A 19,412-nucleotide genomic window follows, 5' to 3' on the forward strand; every position below is an offset into this window, starting at 1 on the left:
GAATATTGTACACTTTGAAATTGTCTTCATTTCTTTCATTCTATGCGGTATAGCCATCAGGCTCTTTCAACCCTTCTAAAAAAATTCTATTTCGGCTACATTAACTCTATTTCTATTTTTATTTTTCGTGGTGTATGTTTCACTTCCATAGAGGTAATTTTAAAGTTGTATTGTATTGTATTAAACCGAGGACCTAGAAACGACGAAGAGGCTTTGTTCCAGCGTAGCCCTCAGTGGTTCACAACCCCACAACAGGCCACAGCAGTCCACCCACTCCACCGCCGTCCCACACCGAACCCAGGGTTATTGTGCGATTTGGTCCCCAGTGGACCCTCCGCGAACGTCTCATACCAGACGAGTGTAACCTTAAATGTTTGCGTGGTAGAATAATTAGGGTGTACGCGTACGTGGAAACGGCGTTTGTGTAGCAATCTCCGACACAGTGTAACTGAGGCGAAATAAGAGGAACCAGCCCGCATTCATCGAGGCAGATGGAAAACCATCCACAGGCTGGTCGGCACACCGGACTCCGACACTAACCCGTCGGGAGGATTCATGCCGCTCGGGAAGTAGAGCGTTAGACTGCGCGGCTAGCCGGGCGGGCAATTTTAAAGTTTGTAGATTATATCGTAATTTTGTCATAAATAAAAAATAGACTTGGAAGATCCGTTAAACGCTTACACAAATGTAAAGCAAAGTTAATGGAACGTAGACATTTTAAGTCATGCTATGCTAAGACTGTTAGATTTAATACAAATTTAAGTTAGAAAATGTGTTTTTAAAATACTTGTCTGCAGAGTAGAAATGTATGGAAGCGGAAAAAAAGAACGGCGAACAGTTTAGAGAAGAAGCAAGTAAAATTTTCTGAAATGTGTTGCTATGGAGGAATGCTTGCAGTTAAATGGATACATCGTGTATCTAATTACAAGATTCTGAGTTGAATCAGGAATAAAAGAAATGTATGATACTTTGATTAGACATCCTGAGGCATCAAGGGATAGTTAATTGAGTAACGGAGGGAAGTGGAGGGGGATGGACGTTAAAAATTGTAGATGAGAACGAACGCTTGACTATAGTAAGTAGGTTGAAATGGATGTACGTTTCAGTAGTTATGCAGAGTTGAACAGGCTTGCAAAGGATATACTAGCATGGAGAGCTCCATGAAACCAGTTTTCGAACTGAAAACCCAAATAACAGCACATCTGCTTCATTCACCCTACGAAGTCATAATTATATTTAATATCCCGTAGTGTCTTTACATCCGTCTGGCCATTTTCCAATAAAAGCCATCACCTAAGTCTTGCCCTTAGAAATTATCAATTCCTTTTCTTCATTGTCTTATAGATTTCAGCCCCCTTTGTAAAATACTTTCATTATTTGTAAGAATGGCTTTGTCATTAGTATACAAGAGGCCACTTTTGAATTTCAGTCTCTGCAAAGTTACAATCTTTCAGCGAAAGTTTCCACTGTGTAATAGCTTGGTCATTGTAGAAATCAAATACGATGAGTGGCACACTGTCACCTTGTTTACAATCGTCTTAGCTTCTTTGCAGATGACGCTGTCGTTTATCGTCCAGTAAAGTCATTAGACGATCAAGACAAATTGCAAAACGATTTAGAAAAGATATCTATGTGCTGCTGAGATTGGCAATTGACCCTAAATAGTGAAAAGTATGAGGTCACCCATATGAGTGCTAAAAGGAATCTGTTAAACTTCGGTTGCACGATAAATCAATCATATCTAACGACCATAAAGTCAACTAAATTTATTTCCGCGTCTCAGAGAAAAATGCAACACCCCTAGAACAAACAGTGGAACAATACATTGTGGATGGGATGCATATCACGCATATCACTGCGAGAGTACATTCTAAAAAGTAAATTTCAGATACTTTCATGCGTATAACATCTTGGTCCCAGACAGTTCCATTCATTTCGTTTGACTACTTTAACTGAAAGCTCGTAAAATCATCCGTAAAAAGAAAAAAGAAGTTCGACATAGAACCTATTTTTCTGATACATGTAAAGTAACAGACCATTTCCACTGAAGATGAAGAAAGAAATGTTTCAGAGACGCGCCAGAAACCAAATTATTATAATACTGCTGGATAGCTTGTTTGTTGTGAAACAGTACGTATCTTCTCCGCAACTATAAGCACTCAAACCTCTAAATCAGGTACCGACAATAAAGTGAAGCAAATCGTGTGTTACGATCTCTAAGACGTTACAGAAGAGCTTGCGTTCCAGACTCAGAACTGCAATTTGCGGCTGCCTTTACTAACTGTCTAATTAGTAGCTGGTTCTGTCATATCAGGTGAGAAATCACAAGTTACGCAATTCAAAGGACGAGGCTGAGCTGTAAACAAGCAAAAAATTTTTGCGGAAAGCTCTACAGTTACGACAGGAAAAGATATTTTGTTACATAAACAGATTGTCTTTAAATAAACTACCAAATAATGAACGCAAAATGGTTTTCCACGTTTTTACGTCAGTAATCGTATCCGCGCTACAAATAAACGCACGAAGCAGCGCAAGTAACAAACAATGAGGTCTTCGTTTCAAATCCTTCTTGTACTCACGAAATAACTTATCTCTACAACGCACAAGCTTCTAAGGACGACGCTGAGGTGTAAAAAAATGTTTCAAATGGCTCTGAGCACTATGGGACTTAACATCTATGGTCATCAGTCCGCTAGAACTTAGAACTACTTAATCCTAACTAACCTAAGGACATCACACACACCCAGTCATCACGAGGCAGAGAAATGCTGAGCTGTAAACAAGCAAAATATTTTGCAGAAAACCCTACAATTAGTAATGTAAAAGATATTTTATTACATAAACAGATTCTCATTAAATAAACTCAAAATAATAAACGCAAAAAGGTTTTCCACGTTTTTATGCCAATATTCATTCCAGAACTAAAAATAAACACAAAGCATCGCAGGCAACAAACAACGAAGTTTTTGTTTCAAGTCCCTCTTGTACGCCGGACGGCGTGGCCGAACGGTTCTAGGCGCTTTAGGCTAGAACCGCGCGACCGCTGCGGTCACAGGTTCGAATCCTGCCTCGGGCATGGATGTGTGCGATGTCCTTAGGTTAGTTAGGTGTAAGTAGTTCTAAGTTCTAGGGGACTGATGACCTCAGATGTTAAGTCCCATAGTGCTCAGAGCCATTTTAACCCTAGGATAAGGACAACACACACACCCATGCCCGAGGGAGGACTCGATCCTCCGACGGGGGCAGCCGCACGAACCGTGGCAATGCGCCATAGACCGCACGGCTAGCCCGCGCGACTAAAAATTGGAAATTTGTGGTAAAGTCTTATGGGACCAAACTGCAGAGGTCATCGGTCCCTCAGCCTACACACTACTTAACCTAACTTAAACTAACTTACTCTATGAACAACACACACTCCCATGCCCGATGGAGGACTTGAACTTCAGACGGGGTGAGCCGCGCGGATAGTGACAAGACGCCCAAGACCGCGTGGCACCCTCCATGGATTCCCATTTGAGTTCACATAGCTTTTCTGTATTGCTCACCTTTTGTTCAAATCTACCAGTAACAAATCCAACAACACACCTCTGAACTGCCTAGACGTTTTCCATGAATCCGACTCGATGGGGATTCCAAACGCCCCATAATCCGAACTCGACCATTGGCCTTCCTTACAACCGATATCATGCGCTCGTTCCATTTAATATCCGCAACATTGAAGTTAGTCGACGTGACTATGTCCAGTAGCAGATAAGAAATAATGTAACATTTCCGGACGTTTTTCCTATTAATCTGCATTATCTTACATTTTTCTGCATTTACACGAAGCTGCCATTCACAACATCAAATATGAATTCTAAGTCATCCTGGATAGTCTATTCTTACATTCACTTAATGATGACATTTTCCCGTACACTAGAACACATACATCAGCGAACAGTCGCAGATTGCAGCTCACCCTTCCCATAAGATCATTTATGTGCACGAAGAACAAGAGCAAAGATAGGAAAATTTGCAGACATTGATGAATACGGCATACCAACCACCCTCAGTCACCTTTTTTTTGTTTTGTTTACTGTACACTTTAGACTTTATAAAACGATTGTTATTCTCCTTAAAAGTAAAGAGCAATCTGTAGGTTTCAATAGCATTCATTTTATGTATCTCTTATGATTAAATTTAAGAAATAGCGTGTATCGATAACACAAAACTGTCCAATATACTTCTAATGCTTTTTTTCAAATATTTATTCTGGAAAAAAATTGTGGCAGTTTGAGCTTTTAACACCGTGAAAGTGTTTTACGTATTTTCCATGTAATTACGTAGACAGAGTAAATAAGTGTTTTAGGTGGCTAAATAAGTGTACAAACTCTGGACACCAAATTACAAAACATCAAAATCACACCTACGTATCAGCAAAATAATAGGTACTAATCTTGTAAAAACTATACTTTCTCAGTTAAGTACGTAGTAGGTTGTTGGTATCTCACATAAAATGGTAGCGTTATTATCTTTCGAGATTATTATATACAAATTACCAAAAGCTGCCTTGCATTTATATATGATTTTGCTACACTACCTGAAAATCTAGCGGATGTAGAAACACAAGTCATTCTTTTGAAATGGATAACCAATGAAGCAAGTTTAAGAAATTTCTGCAGAGGATAACAAATCTATAAGTATTATAAAAAATTCTCCAAAAATTTTACTGACATTGTTCATATAGAGGACATTAAAAGCTTCAAGTGTATAAGAGGGATTACTTTTAATAAAATGGGTTAGAAAAATCTGCTATAATTCGAAGGCCTCGGAAAATGGGAGGAACATACCGAATAACAACAAATTTTTGTTATAAAAAGTACGTATCAATAAATGTAAATATTTATGATTTACGATATGGTAACGAAACCGGAATGCTGCCACGCAAGAGAATGTCTAACACCGAATTATAAGTTGCACAAAATAGAAGTATTGGAGAGGAGGATCTTGAGGAACATTTTAGGTCCAATAAGAAGCACAGAACCCTGAAAATTAAGAAGCAATGATAAAACACACTGTTGGTCCGAAGCATTATGGCTACGTGTTTAACAGCGTATTGGTTTATCTTTGGATTCAAGAAGTCCTTGGGAGGCATCTGGAGGTACCAGGCAACAGAAGTTACGCACGCGTCACCCAATTCGCGTGAATAACGGGCTGGTGGTTTGTTGACGCGGAGATGGCGCCTGATCGCGTCCTAGATGTTTTCCATCCGTTCAGATCAGGCGAATCTGGTGGGCCAAGACATGAACGTGAGTTCACTGTAACGTTCCTCAAACCACTGTAACACAATTCCAGCAGTGTGACACGGACCGTTACACTGCTGGAAGATGCTGTCGGAGTCGAGACGACATCAGGCATGAAAGGATGCAGGTGGTCCGCAATAATGTTCACGTAATGCACAGCTGTTACGGTGCCTTTGGTTCCCACCGCAATTTGTAACAAGTCATTGTGTCTCAAAGATACTAGCAATAAAAATATATCTCAGAGTATGTAATGTATTTCGATGTAATAGTTATCTCTGAAAATTTTGATTTTCTTTCCATAAAAAATAGGGTTGTCAGTTTTTCTTGTTTTTGTCCAGTATTGCTACAAGAAGGTTGTATCATCCATTACATGATGAATTTTATTGTGGAATAATGGTAACTTTAAGCACTCACGACTTTATTTTCTAGCTGAACGCGTGACCCTGTAGGCATGTAACAATGAATTCTTTTGTATAGTTTTTCAGTCCTTTAAATTAGTTGGAAGTTATCAATTTGATGACGCAACGAATGAGTGCCATAAGTGCGCTATCGAACTGTCAGTTCAACTTTCGTAAGTCGATCTGTAGTCTATACTTTAAATGGTTTAAATGGCTCTGAGCACGTCTCAGATCATCAATCCTCTAGAACTTAGAACTATTTAAACCTAACTAACCTAAGGACATCACACACATCCATGCCCGAGGCAGGATTCGAAACTGCGACCGTAGCGGTCGCGCGGTTTCAGACTGAAGCGCCTACAGCCGCTCGGCCACGCCGGCCGGCTATACTTTAACGAAGTCTCATTGTAATTATTATTATTCAAATTGTTTTTTTGCAATCATCAATTAACGGTAACACAGTTTTGTTTCAGCAAGTTCACTGCTTTCGGACAATGGCTTCTGGGACTGTAGCAAAGCTCGTATGAGAAATGAAACATTCTCTTACAGAATTATTATACACTCCAAGAAACGGCGGAAGGTTCAATGCCCTCCTCTAATTTTCTCAACTATATGTTTTCACTTTTCGCTGGCGATTCCTACTCCAACATTTCACCTTCTTATTTAAAATCACAAAAAGTAATACCCTAAGATGGAAATGCCGTGTGGCTAGGACCTCCCGTCGAGTAGACCGGTCGCCTGGTGCAAGTCTTTCGAGTTGACTTCGGCGACTTGCGTGTCGATGGGGATGAAATGATGATGATAAGGACAACACAACACCCAGTCCCTGAGCGGAAAAAATCTCCGACCCAGCCGGGAATCGATGCCGGGCCGTTAGGTATGACATTCCGTCGCGCTGACCACTCAGCTACCAGGGGCGGACGGAGAAAAGGTAACATTACAAGTTCCAGTTGAATAGTATGTGAAAGGACCACACAACATAAGACTGCCCCCACCTGCCTACGTCCGTTGGGCGATGCATGTTTCAAGCATCCATTCGCATCCGAACATGATCATCGGTCTGGATAACGAGAAACCTGATTCATCTGACTAGCTGACACGTTTCTGTTGACCCACGGTCCAGTCTAGATGATCCCGTGACCAAGTGATCGTAGCTGACAATGTCGTTTACTCAACATGGGAATACGTAGGGGTCATCTGCTGCCGAGCCCCACGTTCGACAATTTGCGCTGTACTCTGTCATCAGAGATGCCACAGACCGCTGTCTATCCTGCTGTACAGAGCGGCCAAGTTTATTGAATTCCTCATCCTGTGATGTAGCTTGAACATCCAATACATTCTCGCCTGATCGTGGCTTCACCATCCTTCAACCATTTTCCATAGATACCCACGACAGTACACGTGAAGAGCCAACCAGCTTCGACGATTCCGAGATACTCGTTCGTAGGCGCCGAGCCCTGTCCTTAGTCAAGACCCTTACGCCAGTGTATTTTCCCATTTGAGTCCCATATCGTGATAGAAATGATACGAAATTATCTTATGGCACTGATTGCCGGGTGTCCCCCATCTACGGAAGCTCGGCCACCTAGTTGCAAGTCTTTTCAATTGGCCCCACATTGGGAGACTTGTATGCTGATGATGACGAAATGATGATGAGGACAACACCAGTCCCCGAACAGAGAACATTTCCGACCCGGTCGGGAATCGAACCCGTGTCCGCTCCATGGCAGTCAGAGGCGCTGACCACTGAGCTAAGGAGGCGGACATCGTCGTAGAACGAGTCCGCATTCGTCTTTGTTCCGCTTAAATACTACCCTCACAATTCAGTTTCGAGGTGGGCTGCACTCATAAGGTTTTGGTTCATCGGCACACATCAATACACAGAAAAAGTAACTGAAACGATGAGAAAAAGAACGATTCTATGTTTTCGAACAGCTACAGAGCTCCATGGTGAATGACAGTTGCTGAACAGATATCTTCAAATGTATCAGGGAAAAGAAATTAAGGTGTTGGATCCGAGAAATAAGAAATATTTAGAAATACACAGTATAAAGCAGAAGAAACAACAGAAAGAATTGTTTTTCGGAAGGAAAGTGTTGAATTTAGGAGAATATTTTAAGGCGGAAACAGTAAGAGATGTGAAGAGGTATACGAAAAAGTAGAGACGTGGTAAAAATTTGAATCGATGTTGTAGAAAAGAACGATCGCCCACTAACCCAGAAGGCAACAGATACAGGCGCTCAGATATATGCCGTGCTCCTTGACTTCTGTAAGGCGTGGTAGAGTAATTATTGTGTATGCATGCGAAGCTCATATTAGTTTCGTGGAAAGGAGAGTGGTGGAGGAGTCGAAACACAATGTGTTACAAAATAAAATCATAGCTCTGTACTCTGTAAGTCACCTTGGTGTGTGGCGGTGGGTACTTTGTGTACTGCCATCATTTCTCCCTTTTCCCGCCGGCCGAAGTGGCCGTGCGGTTAAAGGCGCTGCAGTCTGGAACCGCAAGACCGCTACGGTCGCAGGTTCGAATCCTGCCTCGGGCATGGATGTTTGTGATGTCCTTAGGTTAGTTAGGTTTAACTAGTTCTAAGTTCTAGGGGACTAATGACCTCAGCAGTTGAGTCCCATAGTGCTCAGAGCCATTTGAACCATTTGAATCTCCCTTTTCCCGTTCCAGTCGGATAGGGTACACAGGAAGATCAGTTGCCGGTAAGCCTCAGTGTGGGGTCGAGTCTCTCTGAGTTTATCTTCGTGGACCCTTCACAAGATATCCGTCACAATATATTGGTTCACTCTTCTAGCAACGTACGCTCTCTGAACTTTAACAGGAAACCAGCCCATGGCACATAACGCGCCTCTTGCAGCTTCTGCCACTGGAATTAGTAGATCATCTCTGTGCGTGCACTACTTTGGACCTTCTCTTTTCTCTCGTCAGTTTTGTCTGACACGAATCCCAAAATGACGAGCAATATTCAAGTATTGGAGGAACGAGTGATTTGTCCTTTGTTCCCGGAGAATTTTGAATCTCAGTGTGGTACCTGCCTTATCCGCTATTAATTTTATGTGGTCGTTCCACTTCAAATCACTCCGCACGCATACTCCGAGATATTTTACGGAAGTAACTGCTTCCAGTGATTGTTCTGCAATCATGTGATCATTCAACAAAGAGTCTTTCTGTCTGTATATGGCAATATCTTACATTTGTTTACGGTGAAACACAACACCCACTTTGGTCCTTTAGGAATTCACACACATTTCTACATCTACATCTACGTGATTATTCTGCTGTTCACAATAAAGTCCCTGGAAGAGGGTTCAGTGAACCACCTTCAAGCTGTCTCTCTACCGTTCCACTCTCGAACGGCACGCGGGAGAAACGAGCACTTAAATTTTTCTGTGCGAGCCCTGATTTCTCTTATTTTATTGTGATGATCATTTCTCCGCCGGCCGAAGTGGCCGTGCGGTTAAAGGCGCTGCAGTCTGGAACCGCAAGACCGCTACGGTCGCAGGTTCGAATCCTACCTCGGGCATGGGTGTTTGTGATGTCCTTAGGTTAGTTAGGTTTAACTAGTTCTAAGTTCTAGGGGACTAATGACCTCAGCAGTTGAGTCCCATAGTGCTCTGAGCCATTTGAACCATTTGATCATTTCTCCCTACGTAGTTGGCTGCCAACAGAATGTTTTCGCAATCGGAGGAGAAAACTGGTGATCGAAATTTCATGAGAAGATCCCGTCATAACGAAAAACGCCTTTGTTTTAATTATTGCCACTCCAATTCAATATCATGTCTGTGACACTATTTCCCCTATTTCGCGATAATACAAAACGAGCTGCCCTTCTTTGTACCTTTTTGATGTCATCCATGAGTCCCACCTGATACGGATCCCACACCGCACAGCAATACTCCAGAATAGGGCGGACAAGTGTGGTGTAAGCAGTCTCTTTAGTAGACCTGTTGCACCTTCTAAGTGTTCTGCCAGTGAATCGCAGTCTTTGGTTTGCTCTACCACAATATTATCTACGTGGTCGTTCCAATTTAGATTATTTGTAATTGTAATCCCTAAGTATTAAGTTGAATTTACAGCCTTCAGATTTGTGTGACTTATCCGGTAATCGAAATTTAGCTGATTTTATTTAGTACTCATGTGAATAACTTCACACTTTTCCTTATTCAGGGTCAGTTGCCATTTTTCAAACCATACAGATATTTTATCTAAATCATTTTGCAACTCGCTTTGATTATCTGATGACTTCACAAGACGGTAAATGACAGCATCATCTGCAAATAAACTAAGACGGCTACTCAGATTGTCTCCTATGTCGTTAATATAGATCAGGAACAACAGAGGGCCTCTAACACTTCCTTGGGGAACGCCGGATATTACTTTTGTTTTACTCGATGACTTTCCGCCTATTACTACGAACTGTGGCCTCTCTGACAGGAAATTGCGAATCCAGTCGCACAACTGAGGCGATACTCCATATGCACGCAGTTTGGTTAGAAGACGCTTGTGAGGAACGGTGTCGAAAGCCTTGTGGAAATAATAAATGAAAAGCACCAGTTTGCTTTTGTTCTACAATATTATTTTTATTGCTAACCGGTTTTCGGCTTACAAGGCCATCTTCAGGCATTTACTCAGTATTATCACCAAAGAAGTTAAATGTTAGCAGGCAACATTGGAAGAGAAGTAACGCATCTAGAGCGAAGTAGAAACATACAGTGAGTAACATCTTTGCAATGAAATAGTAAAAACTGAACAGTACATAAATAACAATGGAGTTGACAGGAAAACCTTTAGCACAAAATAAGAATAGCATGCCTACATAACAGTTTCTATTGATAAACAAAACTATTGAAATAAGATAAAATTAGTACTAGGCAAGGCTGCATCAAGAGGTATGAAACATGGAGAGTGATACACAACCAATTAAAAAAGAAGAGACAATTGTCAATGTAAATGCAGAATACACGAGGAACTTAAGCCATGTCAATACGATAAACAGAAATTAATAAATGCAGGAAAATTGAGGTGTTTGAGGGAATCTACAGTTTGAGAGTGTGGTGGTACTGCATTTTAACATTAACATTATAATCAAAGCAGTGGCTGTATACCAGTTTACATTAAATAAATGAGCAAAGTAAAATATGAACAGTATTTGATGAGACAACTACAAGGGGAGTAATACAAGTACAAGTTAAAAGCAAACCCTTAACTGTTGAAACTACAGCATATGTGGAATACAAAGACAACTGCAACAAATAAAACAACTTAATGACTACAGGAAAATGGGAATATGTAGGAAGAGAGAGTGTGGGAACTAATGAACAACAAAGATGATTATATGAAGTTTAGGAGAGGGGAAGTGTTGAGTTGTGTCTGGTCATTTAGGATAGATTTGGACCTAGAGCAAGATGTTTGTTAATTTCCAGGGCTTCCAGCAGGTTGAGTTTATGGCCTTTGTTTGCTAAGTGAAGTACATGGGACACTGGCAGGTAGCTGTGACCCTCACTCAGTACATGCTCAGCAAATGCAGAGTCTGAATTCTGCAACCTCCAGCTGCGTTCATGTTCAGCCAGCCTCGTTGCTATGTCTCTGCCTGACTGACCAATGTAAAATTTGTCACAATCAGAACAGGTGATTTTGTATACCCCACTGTTGGCTAATAACTGGATCTTATCTTTGCTATTAAAAACACACTGGGCTGTAGTGTTCCTTCTGGAAATCTAAAAATATGGGATCAATTTGACATCCCCTGTCGATGGCACTTTTTACTTCATGAGTATAAAGAGCTAGTTGTGTTTCACAAGAACGATTTTTCTGAAACCGTTCTGACTATGTGTCAATAAATCGTTTTCTTCGAGGTACTTCATAATGTTCGAATACAGTATATGTTTCAAAACCCTACTGCAAATCGACGTTAGTGATATAGGCCTGTAATTCAGCAGATTACTCCTACTTCCCTTTTTGGGTATTGGTGTGACTTGTGGAATTTTCCAGAATTTATGTACGGATCTTCCTGTGAGCGAGTGGTTGTATATAATTGCTAAATATGGAGCTATTTTAGCAGCATACTCTGAGAGGAACCTGACTGGTATACAATCTGGACCGGAGGCCTTGCCTTTATTAAGTGATTTAAGCTGCTTCGTTACTCCGAGGATATCTACTTCTAAGTTTCTCATCTTGGCAGTTGTTCTTGATTGGAATTCAGGAACATTTACTTCGTCTTCTTTGGTGAATGAGTTTCGGAAAACCGTGTTTAATAACTCTGCTTTAGTGGCACTGTCATCAGTGACTTCACCGTTGTTATCGCGCAGTGAAGGTATTGATTGTGTCTTGCCACTGGTGTGCTTTATGTATGAGCAGAATCTCTTTGGGTTTTCTGCCAGATTTCAAGACAGAATTTCGTTGTGTAAATTATAAAAGCATTTCGCATTGAAGTAATCGTCATATTTCGAACTTCAGTAAAACCTTGTCAATCTTGGGGATTTTGCGTTCTTTTAAATTTGGCATGCTTTTTTCGTTGCTTCTGCAACAACGATCTGACCCGTTTTGTGTACCATGGGGGATCAGTACCATCACTTATTAATTTATGTGGTATATATCTCTCAATTGCTGTCGATACTATCTCTTTGAAAACATTCCATATCTTTTCTACACTTACATGATCATATCGGAAGGAGTGAAGACTGTCTCTTAAAAAGGCGTTAAGAGCATTTTTATCAACTGTTTTAAATAGATATACTTTGCGTTTCTTTTTGATGGTTGTAGGTGTTACGTTATTCAGCCTAGCAGCAACTGCTTGGTGGTCGCTAATCCCTGTATTCGTCACAATACTCACTATTTGTCCAGGATTATTTGTTGCTAAAATGTCAAGTACGCTTCGCAACCATTTACTCTTCGAGTGGGCTCATGAACTAATTGTTCAAAATAATTTTCTCAGAAAGCATTCAGTACAATTTCGGTTGACGTTTTATGCCTGCCGCCGGCTTTAAACGTATAATTTTTCCAGCATATCGAGGGTAGATTAAAGTCACCACTGACTATGATTGTATGAGAGGGGTACTTATTTGAAATGAGACTCAAGTTTTGTTTGAACTGTTCAGTAACTGTATCTCCTGAGTCGGGGGGGTCGGTAAAACGGTCCAATTAATAGTTTAGTCCGATTGTCAGGTATAACCTCTACCCATACTATTTCACACGAACTATCTACTTCAATTTCGCTACAAGGAAAACTACCTCTGACAGCAATAAATACTCCACCACCAACTGTATTTAATCAATCCTTTCTGAATACTGTTAGATCATTTGAAAAAATTTCGGCTGAACTTATTCCCGGCTTTAGCCAGGTCTCTGTACCTACAACTATTTGAGTTTCAGTGCTTTCTGTTAGGTCTACGAGAATTTACAACTACAATACCAATCGTTTCTACAACTGCTTTACTGTGTTTTATCTGCCCACTTTTAGACGGACGTCCCTTCTGTGGTTTCCTGAGACCCTCTAACCTAAAAAACCGCCCAGTCCCTTCCACACAGCCCCCGCTACCCGTGTAGCCGCCTCCTGTGTGTAGTGGACTCCTGACCTATTAGGCGGAACCTGGAGACCTACCATCCGATGGCGCAAGTCAAGGAATCTGCAGCCTACACGGTCACAGAACCTCCCGAGCCTCTGATTCGGACCCTCCACTTGGCTCTGTACGAAAGGACCACAGTCGGTTCTGTCTACGATGCTGCAGATGGTGAGCTCTGCCTTAGTCTCACAAGCAAGACTGGCAGTCTTTACCATTTCCACTAGCCGCCCGAAGCCAGACAGAATCTGCTCCGATCCAAAGCGACACATGTCATTGGTACCAACATGAGCCACCACCTGCAGTTGGCTGCACCCAGTACTCTTCATGGCATTCGGAAGCACCCTTTCCACATCCGGAATGACTCCCCCCGGAATGCACACTGAATGCATACTGGCTTCCTTCCCCTCCTTGGCAACCATGTTCGTAAGGGGCCCCATTATGCACCTAACTTTGGAGCTCCCACCCTCTGTGAATGCTCATACCTTGTGGGCCGAGAAGCTTCCTCTGGAACAGGGTGGACGACTGCATCCGGCTCAAAGACATCGTCAGCCACAGATAACGCCCAAAAACCTCAGGAAGTTTTTTGCTGCCAGCCAGACTTTGGAATGATCTCCTGCTCGACAATGGGTGGGCTGTCAACCTCAGTGCAGGCAGTACCCAGGGTGGCCACAGCAATGGACTGATTGGAGGACACGTGGGATGTGCTCAACGTCCCTCGCATCCCTGCATACGATTCCCCACAGAGACGCCCCTCGGCAGCAGCCTCAAGCTGTGTGACAGAAGCCAAAGCAGCCTGGAGCTGTGAGCCAAGGGTCGCCAACTCAGGTCGCATCTCTACACAACACAGTTCCTATCCATTACTGCAGTCGGTCCTGTTTGAAGCTCGTAAAAATATGTAACAAGCGAACGGTGTACTCGCCTTATTAGTAGCAGGAAGTACACAACACCCACTCCCTGTATGAAGCACCAATCCTCCACAGTCTTCTGCATGTTGCTACAATTGGCAGCGTTGCGTTGTGACTTCTCAGTAGATAACAGCATCAACAGCGAAAAGACTCATGGTACAACAAAAATGGTTCAAATGGCTCTGAGCACTATGGGACTTAACTTCTGAGGTCATCAGTTCCCTAGAACTTAGAACTACTTAAACCTAACTAACCTAAGGACATCACACACATCCATGCCCGAGGCAGGATACGAACCTGCTACCGTAGCGGTTGCGCGGTTCCAGACTGTAGCGCCTAGAACTAATCGGCCACCCTGACCGTCCTCATGGTACATCTGACATCATCTACTATGTATGCATATATTGTGAAACAGGGTACACCCGAGGTTGCTTTTATGTCTAAAAGCTTCTCTCCATTGAGAATGCTGTGTTCTGTTTGCTAGAAATTCTTCGTTGCAATCACATTCGTCTGGTACGAGACGTTCCTGGAGGTGTGGTTGGGGTGGGGTTGGGGGGTGGGGGAGTGAGTCCACTGGGGGCCGAACCGCACAATAACCCTGGGTTCGGTGTGGGGCGGCGGTGGGATGGGTGAACTGCTGCGGCCTGTTGTGAACCACTGAGGGCTATGGAGGGACGAAGCCTCTCGGTCATTTCTAGGTCCCCGGTTCTATATAATACAACCACCCGCACCCCCACTCTATCACCAGCGCCTCCTCCTTATCCTTAGCTCATACCCTAGGTACGATCTTGATCTCAATCGCATTCGCTGGAGGAACAGAATCAGAGTCCACCTGCCACTGCTCTCCCGTCCGTCTGCTGACGTCCTTGGAGTACCGCCGGCACTCAGGAGGCCTTCCCCTTCCTGCTGCTGGCACCTCTCCCTCCCCGGCAGAGGTGTCGCCGCCAAGTGGCTGGCGCGGCAACTCGCGCTTGTCGCAGGAGGCGAGGCGACCTGGAGGCCACACCAGTTGACGTTCGGCGCGCGCTCAGACAGGATCAGTGGGAGCGGCGGTCCTGCTATCCCTCACTGCCACGCGGGTTGTCGGTCTGCGTGCGCGCGCGGCCGCAGGCGGCTACCGAGATCGGAACAGCACAGCTGCTGCAGTCTGTTCAGAAGACCGCGTTGAGACGCAGCACGCGTGTTGCCGTTGCCGAGTAGTGTTGACGAGTGCCGCAGTTTGTATACGGCCGCAGGGGGAGAAATCGTGCCAGGATGCGCGGACGCCGTAGCGGTATCTGCTCCAAGCTGACGAGCACGTTCCTCAGGAAGTGGTGTAAGTAGCTCTGCACTGCGCCTCGTCCTCAAGCACAGGTCTCTTTCTCTCTCCAGAGCATCGCCTGTGTGGAACTTCTCAACAGTGTTTGTGACTGTGCCATGTCGCTAGTATGTGCTCTCGTTTCGTTACTGAGGCACCTGGAATGTTATATTTGTGAAAGGATGATTTATATTCAAATTGATTTAGCAATCTTCGTAAAATTTACGTACATTCTTTATTCCGGACATGCCCTTAATAAGCTGCTGCGGTTCTTTAGTAGTGCACAACATCCACAATTTTATGCTTTTCATTTATAATAATGTTAAACAACAGAAAAATGATTGCGTCGTGAGATGTTGACACACAATTCTAGGAAGCACAGATATGCTGTGTTCAAGCATAGCTATTCGGAGCTAAACCACGTACTCCATGGTAACCACCATTGCTTTAGAAAACACCGATCGTCGTAGCCACAAACAAATTTCATTTTTGATATTTTTGAGAGAGACAGAGAGATTCGTTGATGCTTCTAGACTCTCGAGCTTCGGAAAATTCTCAAACCGCCTTGACATCTGCTGAATACAAAAAGATGCCTAATACTGTTTACAGTGTGCAAACTATGAATATTCCTTAGCGCTCCACATTCCACTCTCGAAGGAATTAAACGATATCCCGCACACGGCCATATAAGCAATCTGTTTCACCAGGATTCTTTCATCAACATCGGATTAAAAACACGCTCTCTCGGGTCCTTAACAGTTGGCTGATGTAGAAATAGGGTAGGGAACGTAAGCATCATACTCAAACCCGAAACCATAATGCTGGTGGATCTCAGAGATCTGATATATGACAGAAAAATATTGCTACTTGTTGACTCTCCGGGGTATGTAACAGTTAAGACAGAATTTTTGATTGTTGTGATGTAACGGGCGGAAACAGTTTCTGCTACTCTTAAAGCTAGCTATCATCAGGGTTAATGATTTTCTCTCTGTCTTTGTAGAAAATGCTATTAAACGATTTTATTCCTATTTTCTCTGAATCTGTGAATAAAAACACTGAGAAAATTAAACTGTTATAGTTTATTACTGAATATCTTTCATTAGTTTTATTTTTTAAAGATTAAAGAGCCTCTCTTTCATATACCAGTACTGTTCGGGTTGAAAGTTAAAGATAATATTTAGGTTTTTCTTGTTGTTAGAGCCGCAGACTTGATTTGCAGAGAGCTACATCTACATCTACATCTACATCTATACTCCGCGAGCCACCTTACGGTGTGTGGCGGAGGGTACTTATTGTACCACTATCTGATCCCCCCTTCCCTGTTCCATTCACGAATTGTGCGTGGGAAGAACGACTGCTTGTAAGTCTCCGTATTTGCTCTAATTTCTCGTCGCTATTGAGATTTTTGTATCTCTCACTAGTTTAGATATTCCCTTTCTCTCGCTGCGGATGTTGATACTACAGAAATCTGTCCCCAAATCATTTTCTTTGCTTCTCGGTTCATTATTTAATTTTCGTTTCAATTATAAATGGAGGCGCCTAACGAGTTGTATTTGTGGTGAAGACGAACTGAAAGTTGTATTTTATTGTCAGAACATTTAGAAGATGCAACAAGTGTACTAGACACACTGCCTACTGTACGCTTATGCCTCTTCTGCAGTGCTGCTGCGCGATCTTTACCAGATGGGATTGACAGAGACCGTCGAGAAAAAGGGTGCAGCAGGGTAGCTCGTTTTGCGTTACCGCAAAATAGGGGAGCGTCTCGTGGATATGATAAGCGAGTTAGGATGGCAGTCATTAAAACAAAGGCGTTTCTTTGCGGCGAGGTATTTTAACGAAATTTCAGTCATGAACTTCCTCTTGAGAATGCGGAAGTATTTTTTTAGCACCTACGAATAGAAATAAGAGATACCAGAGCTCGCACAGTAAAGCTTAGGTGTTCATTTTTAGCACATGCTATTGGAGAGTGCAAAGGTCGAGATATAAGTCTGTCTGTAAACTTGAGTGTGAACTGCAGCGTAGTCACGTGGCTGTAACTGAGTACTGGTGATGTTCATTCATGTGATCGCCAACAAAATTCAGCAGTCAATGTAACGCCCATTTTGCGTTATATCAAGTCTGCTGGTAGTTCTTTCCTCGGTTTTAACTGCGTCTTTTAGCACTTCCAGTGGGCCAAAATTTCGAGATATTTATGTCCCATTCGTTTGAAACATCTGAAATCTCCGACGCGTAAATGCGCGCTCGGATTTGACGCGCGCGCCACAACGCAGTGTTTCACGGCGAGCTGCGCTTTCTCCGTGAATAGCGTGGGCGGTACTAAAGCCAGCCAGAAACGAGCGACAGCACAGGCGCCGGCTGCATGTGCGTTCAGGCGGTGCCTGCGTTGCGCCGAGCGGCTCTCGCTTTCGCGTCCGCCTCCACCACCCGGCTGTTTGGGCAGTTAGCAATAAGAGCAATACTATTGCAAGGTCAGAATAAAATGCGCAGTACACAAAACATTCTAAACTAAAATCGGTCAACGTATGATAGTCTCCACCCTCCATGTAGCCTCAGGTCTAGCTAAATTGAAGGACGACAGTTTGGTGGAGACGGCGAAGCCAACGACTGTGAATGGATAACGGAGTTTCATCTTTAGCGTGGCTTGATGTCTACGATCACACCACATTTACCGCATATTCCTGGGTATGCATATTAACAATTGGAAATCAGATATTATATAAGGTGATTCCGTGATGTTACAAAATTTCAGAGATGATTTAGAAAGCTAAATGTATCATTCAGAGGTAAAGGACTCTGGTCCGAAATGACTGAGTCTAAAGTTATAAGCGAAAATCGTTCTGATGTCTCTGACAGTGGAATAAATGCATCGGCACCGTTGTTGCTTAGATTGTAGGGTAGGTCACTTTCAGAGGTGGTAATATGATCCAAACAGGGAAAAAATCAAAGTAGGCATGGGATCTAAAATGCTTACCTTAATAGCTTCGAGTACTTGTTGATCTTCTCTACTGTGAAATATCTCTTCCTTTGAAAAGTGCCCATAGCTCTTAAGGAACTCATTTTAGAGCCCATATTTACTGGACATTTTTTCTTGTTTTGGTCCATACTACCTCCTTCAAAAAGATGGAAACCAAAGAGATTGCAGTAGAAGAGATGTTTGACAGTATCCAAGGTGCACGTGTGCTCGCAACTCTTTTAAGATACGCATTTTAGAGTTCGTGTTTACTAAACGTATTTTTCTTGTTTTGGTGCATACTAACACCTCTGAAAGTTGGCTACCACATAATATTAGCAACAATACGCCAGGCTAAAAGTACTCCACTGCCAGAAGTATAGGAAAGATTTTCGCTTACAACTTTAGACTTCGTGACCCTGCTCTATCTTCTCTGTAAGTCTGTATCATGACGGAATCACTCTGTACATTTTAAACGGTTTGTTCAACTATTCGAAATTTGTGTTTCGAACTTGACAACCTTGATATAATATTTGAGAGCAAATACGTCTAAAAGCATGGGAAATTCGAGTGGCTTATAGAAACATTTACCGAACGCATTTCTAGCATTTCGTGTTTTCACGTTATTCGGACATCTTGCTAAGACATTCCTCGCCGGCCTGTGTTGCCGAGCGGTTCTAGGCGCTTCAGTCTGGAACCGCGCGACCGCTACGGTCACAGGTTCGAATGCTGCCTCGGGGATGGATGTGTGTGATGTCCTTAGTTTAGTTAGGTTAAGTAGTTCTAAGTTCTAGGGGTCTGATGACCCCAGATGTTAAGTCCCATAGTGCTCAGAGCCATTTGAACCATTTTTACACATTGCTCGCTTTTGCCACTTCACAAGAAAACTGCAAATTTCCAATCAATCGTAGATCTCCGGCTGCGCCTGAGATTAGTCTGACAAGAATTCCAATTTCGGACAAAATCCTTAACTGCATCAACATAGCAAGTGAAAAAATACTATGCATACGT

General features: G+C 42.8%; 1 protein-coding gene across 2 annotated transcripts in view; it reads left to right on the forward strand.

The window, feature by feature from the left end:
• The window catches only part of LOC124625800 (lysosome membrane protein 2), a 618,718-nt gene that overhangs the window by 365,317 nt on the left and 233,989 nt on the right, over positions 1-19,412 (forward strand). The window contains exon 1 of one of the 2 annotated variants that reach the window (XM_047149259.1): positions 15,151-15,469. The exons of the other annotated variant lie outside the window; for it this stretch is intronic. Coding sequence (XP_047005215.1) covers positions 15,409-15,469 — 61 coding nt within the window. The 5' untranslated portion in view covers positions 15,151-15,408. Of the gene's footprint in view, positions 1-15,150; positions 15,470-19,412 lie in introns of those variants that run through there. 2 annotated transcript variants of the gene reach the window in all.

The sequence above is a fragment of the Schistocerca americana genome, chromosome 8 (genome assembly GCF_021461395.2).
Source record: "Schistocerca americana isolate TAMUIC-IGC-003095 chromosome 8, iqSchAmer2.1, whole genome shotgun sequence".
In the NCBI taxonomy this organism is placed as follows: domain Eukaryota; kingdom Metazoa; phylum Arthropoda; class Insecta; order Orthoptera; family Acrididae; genus Schistocerca; species Schistocerca americana.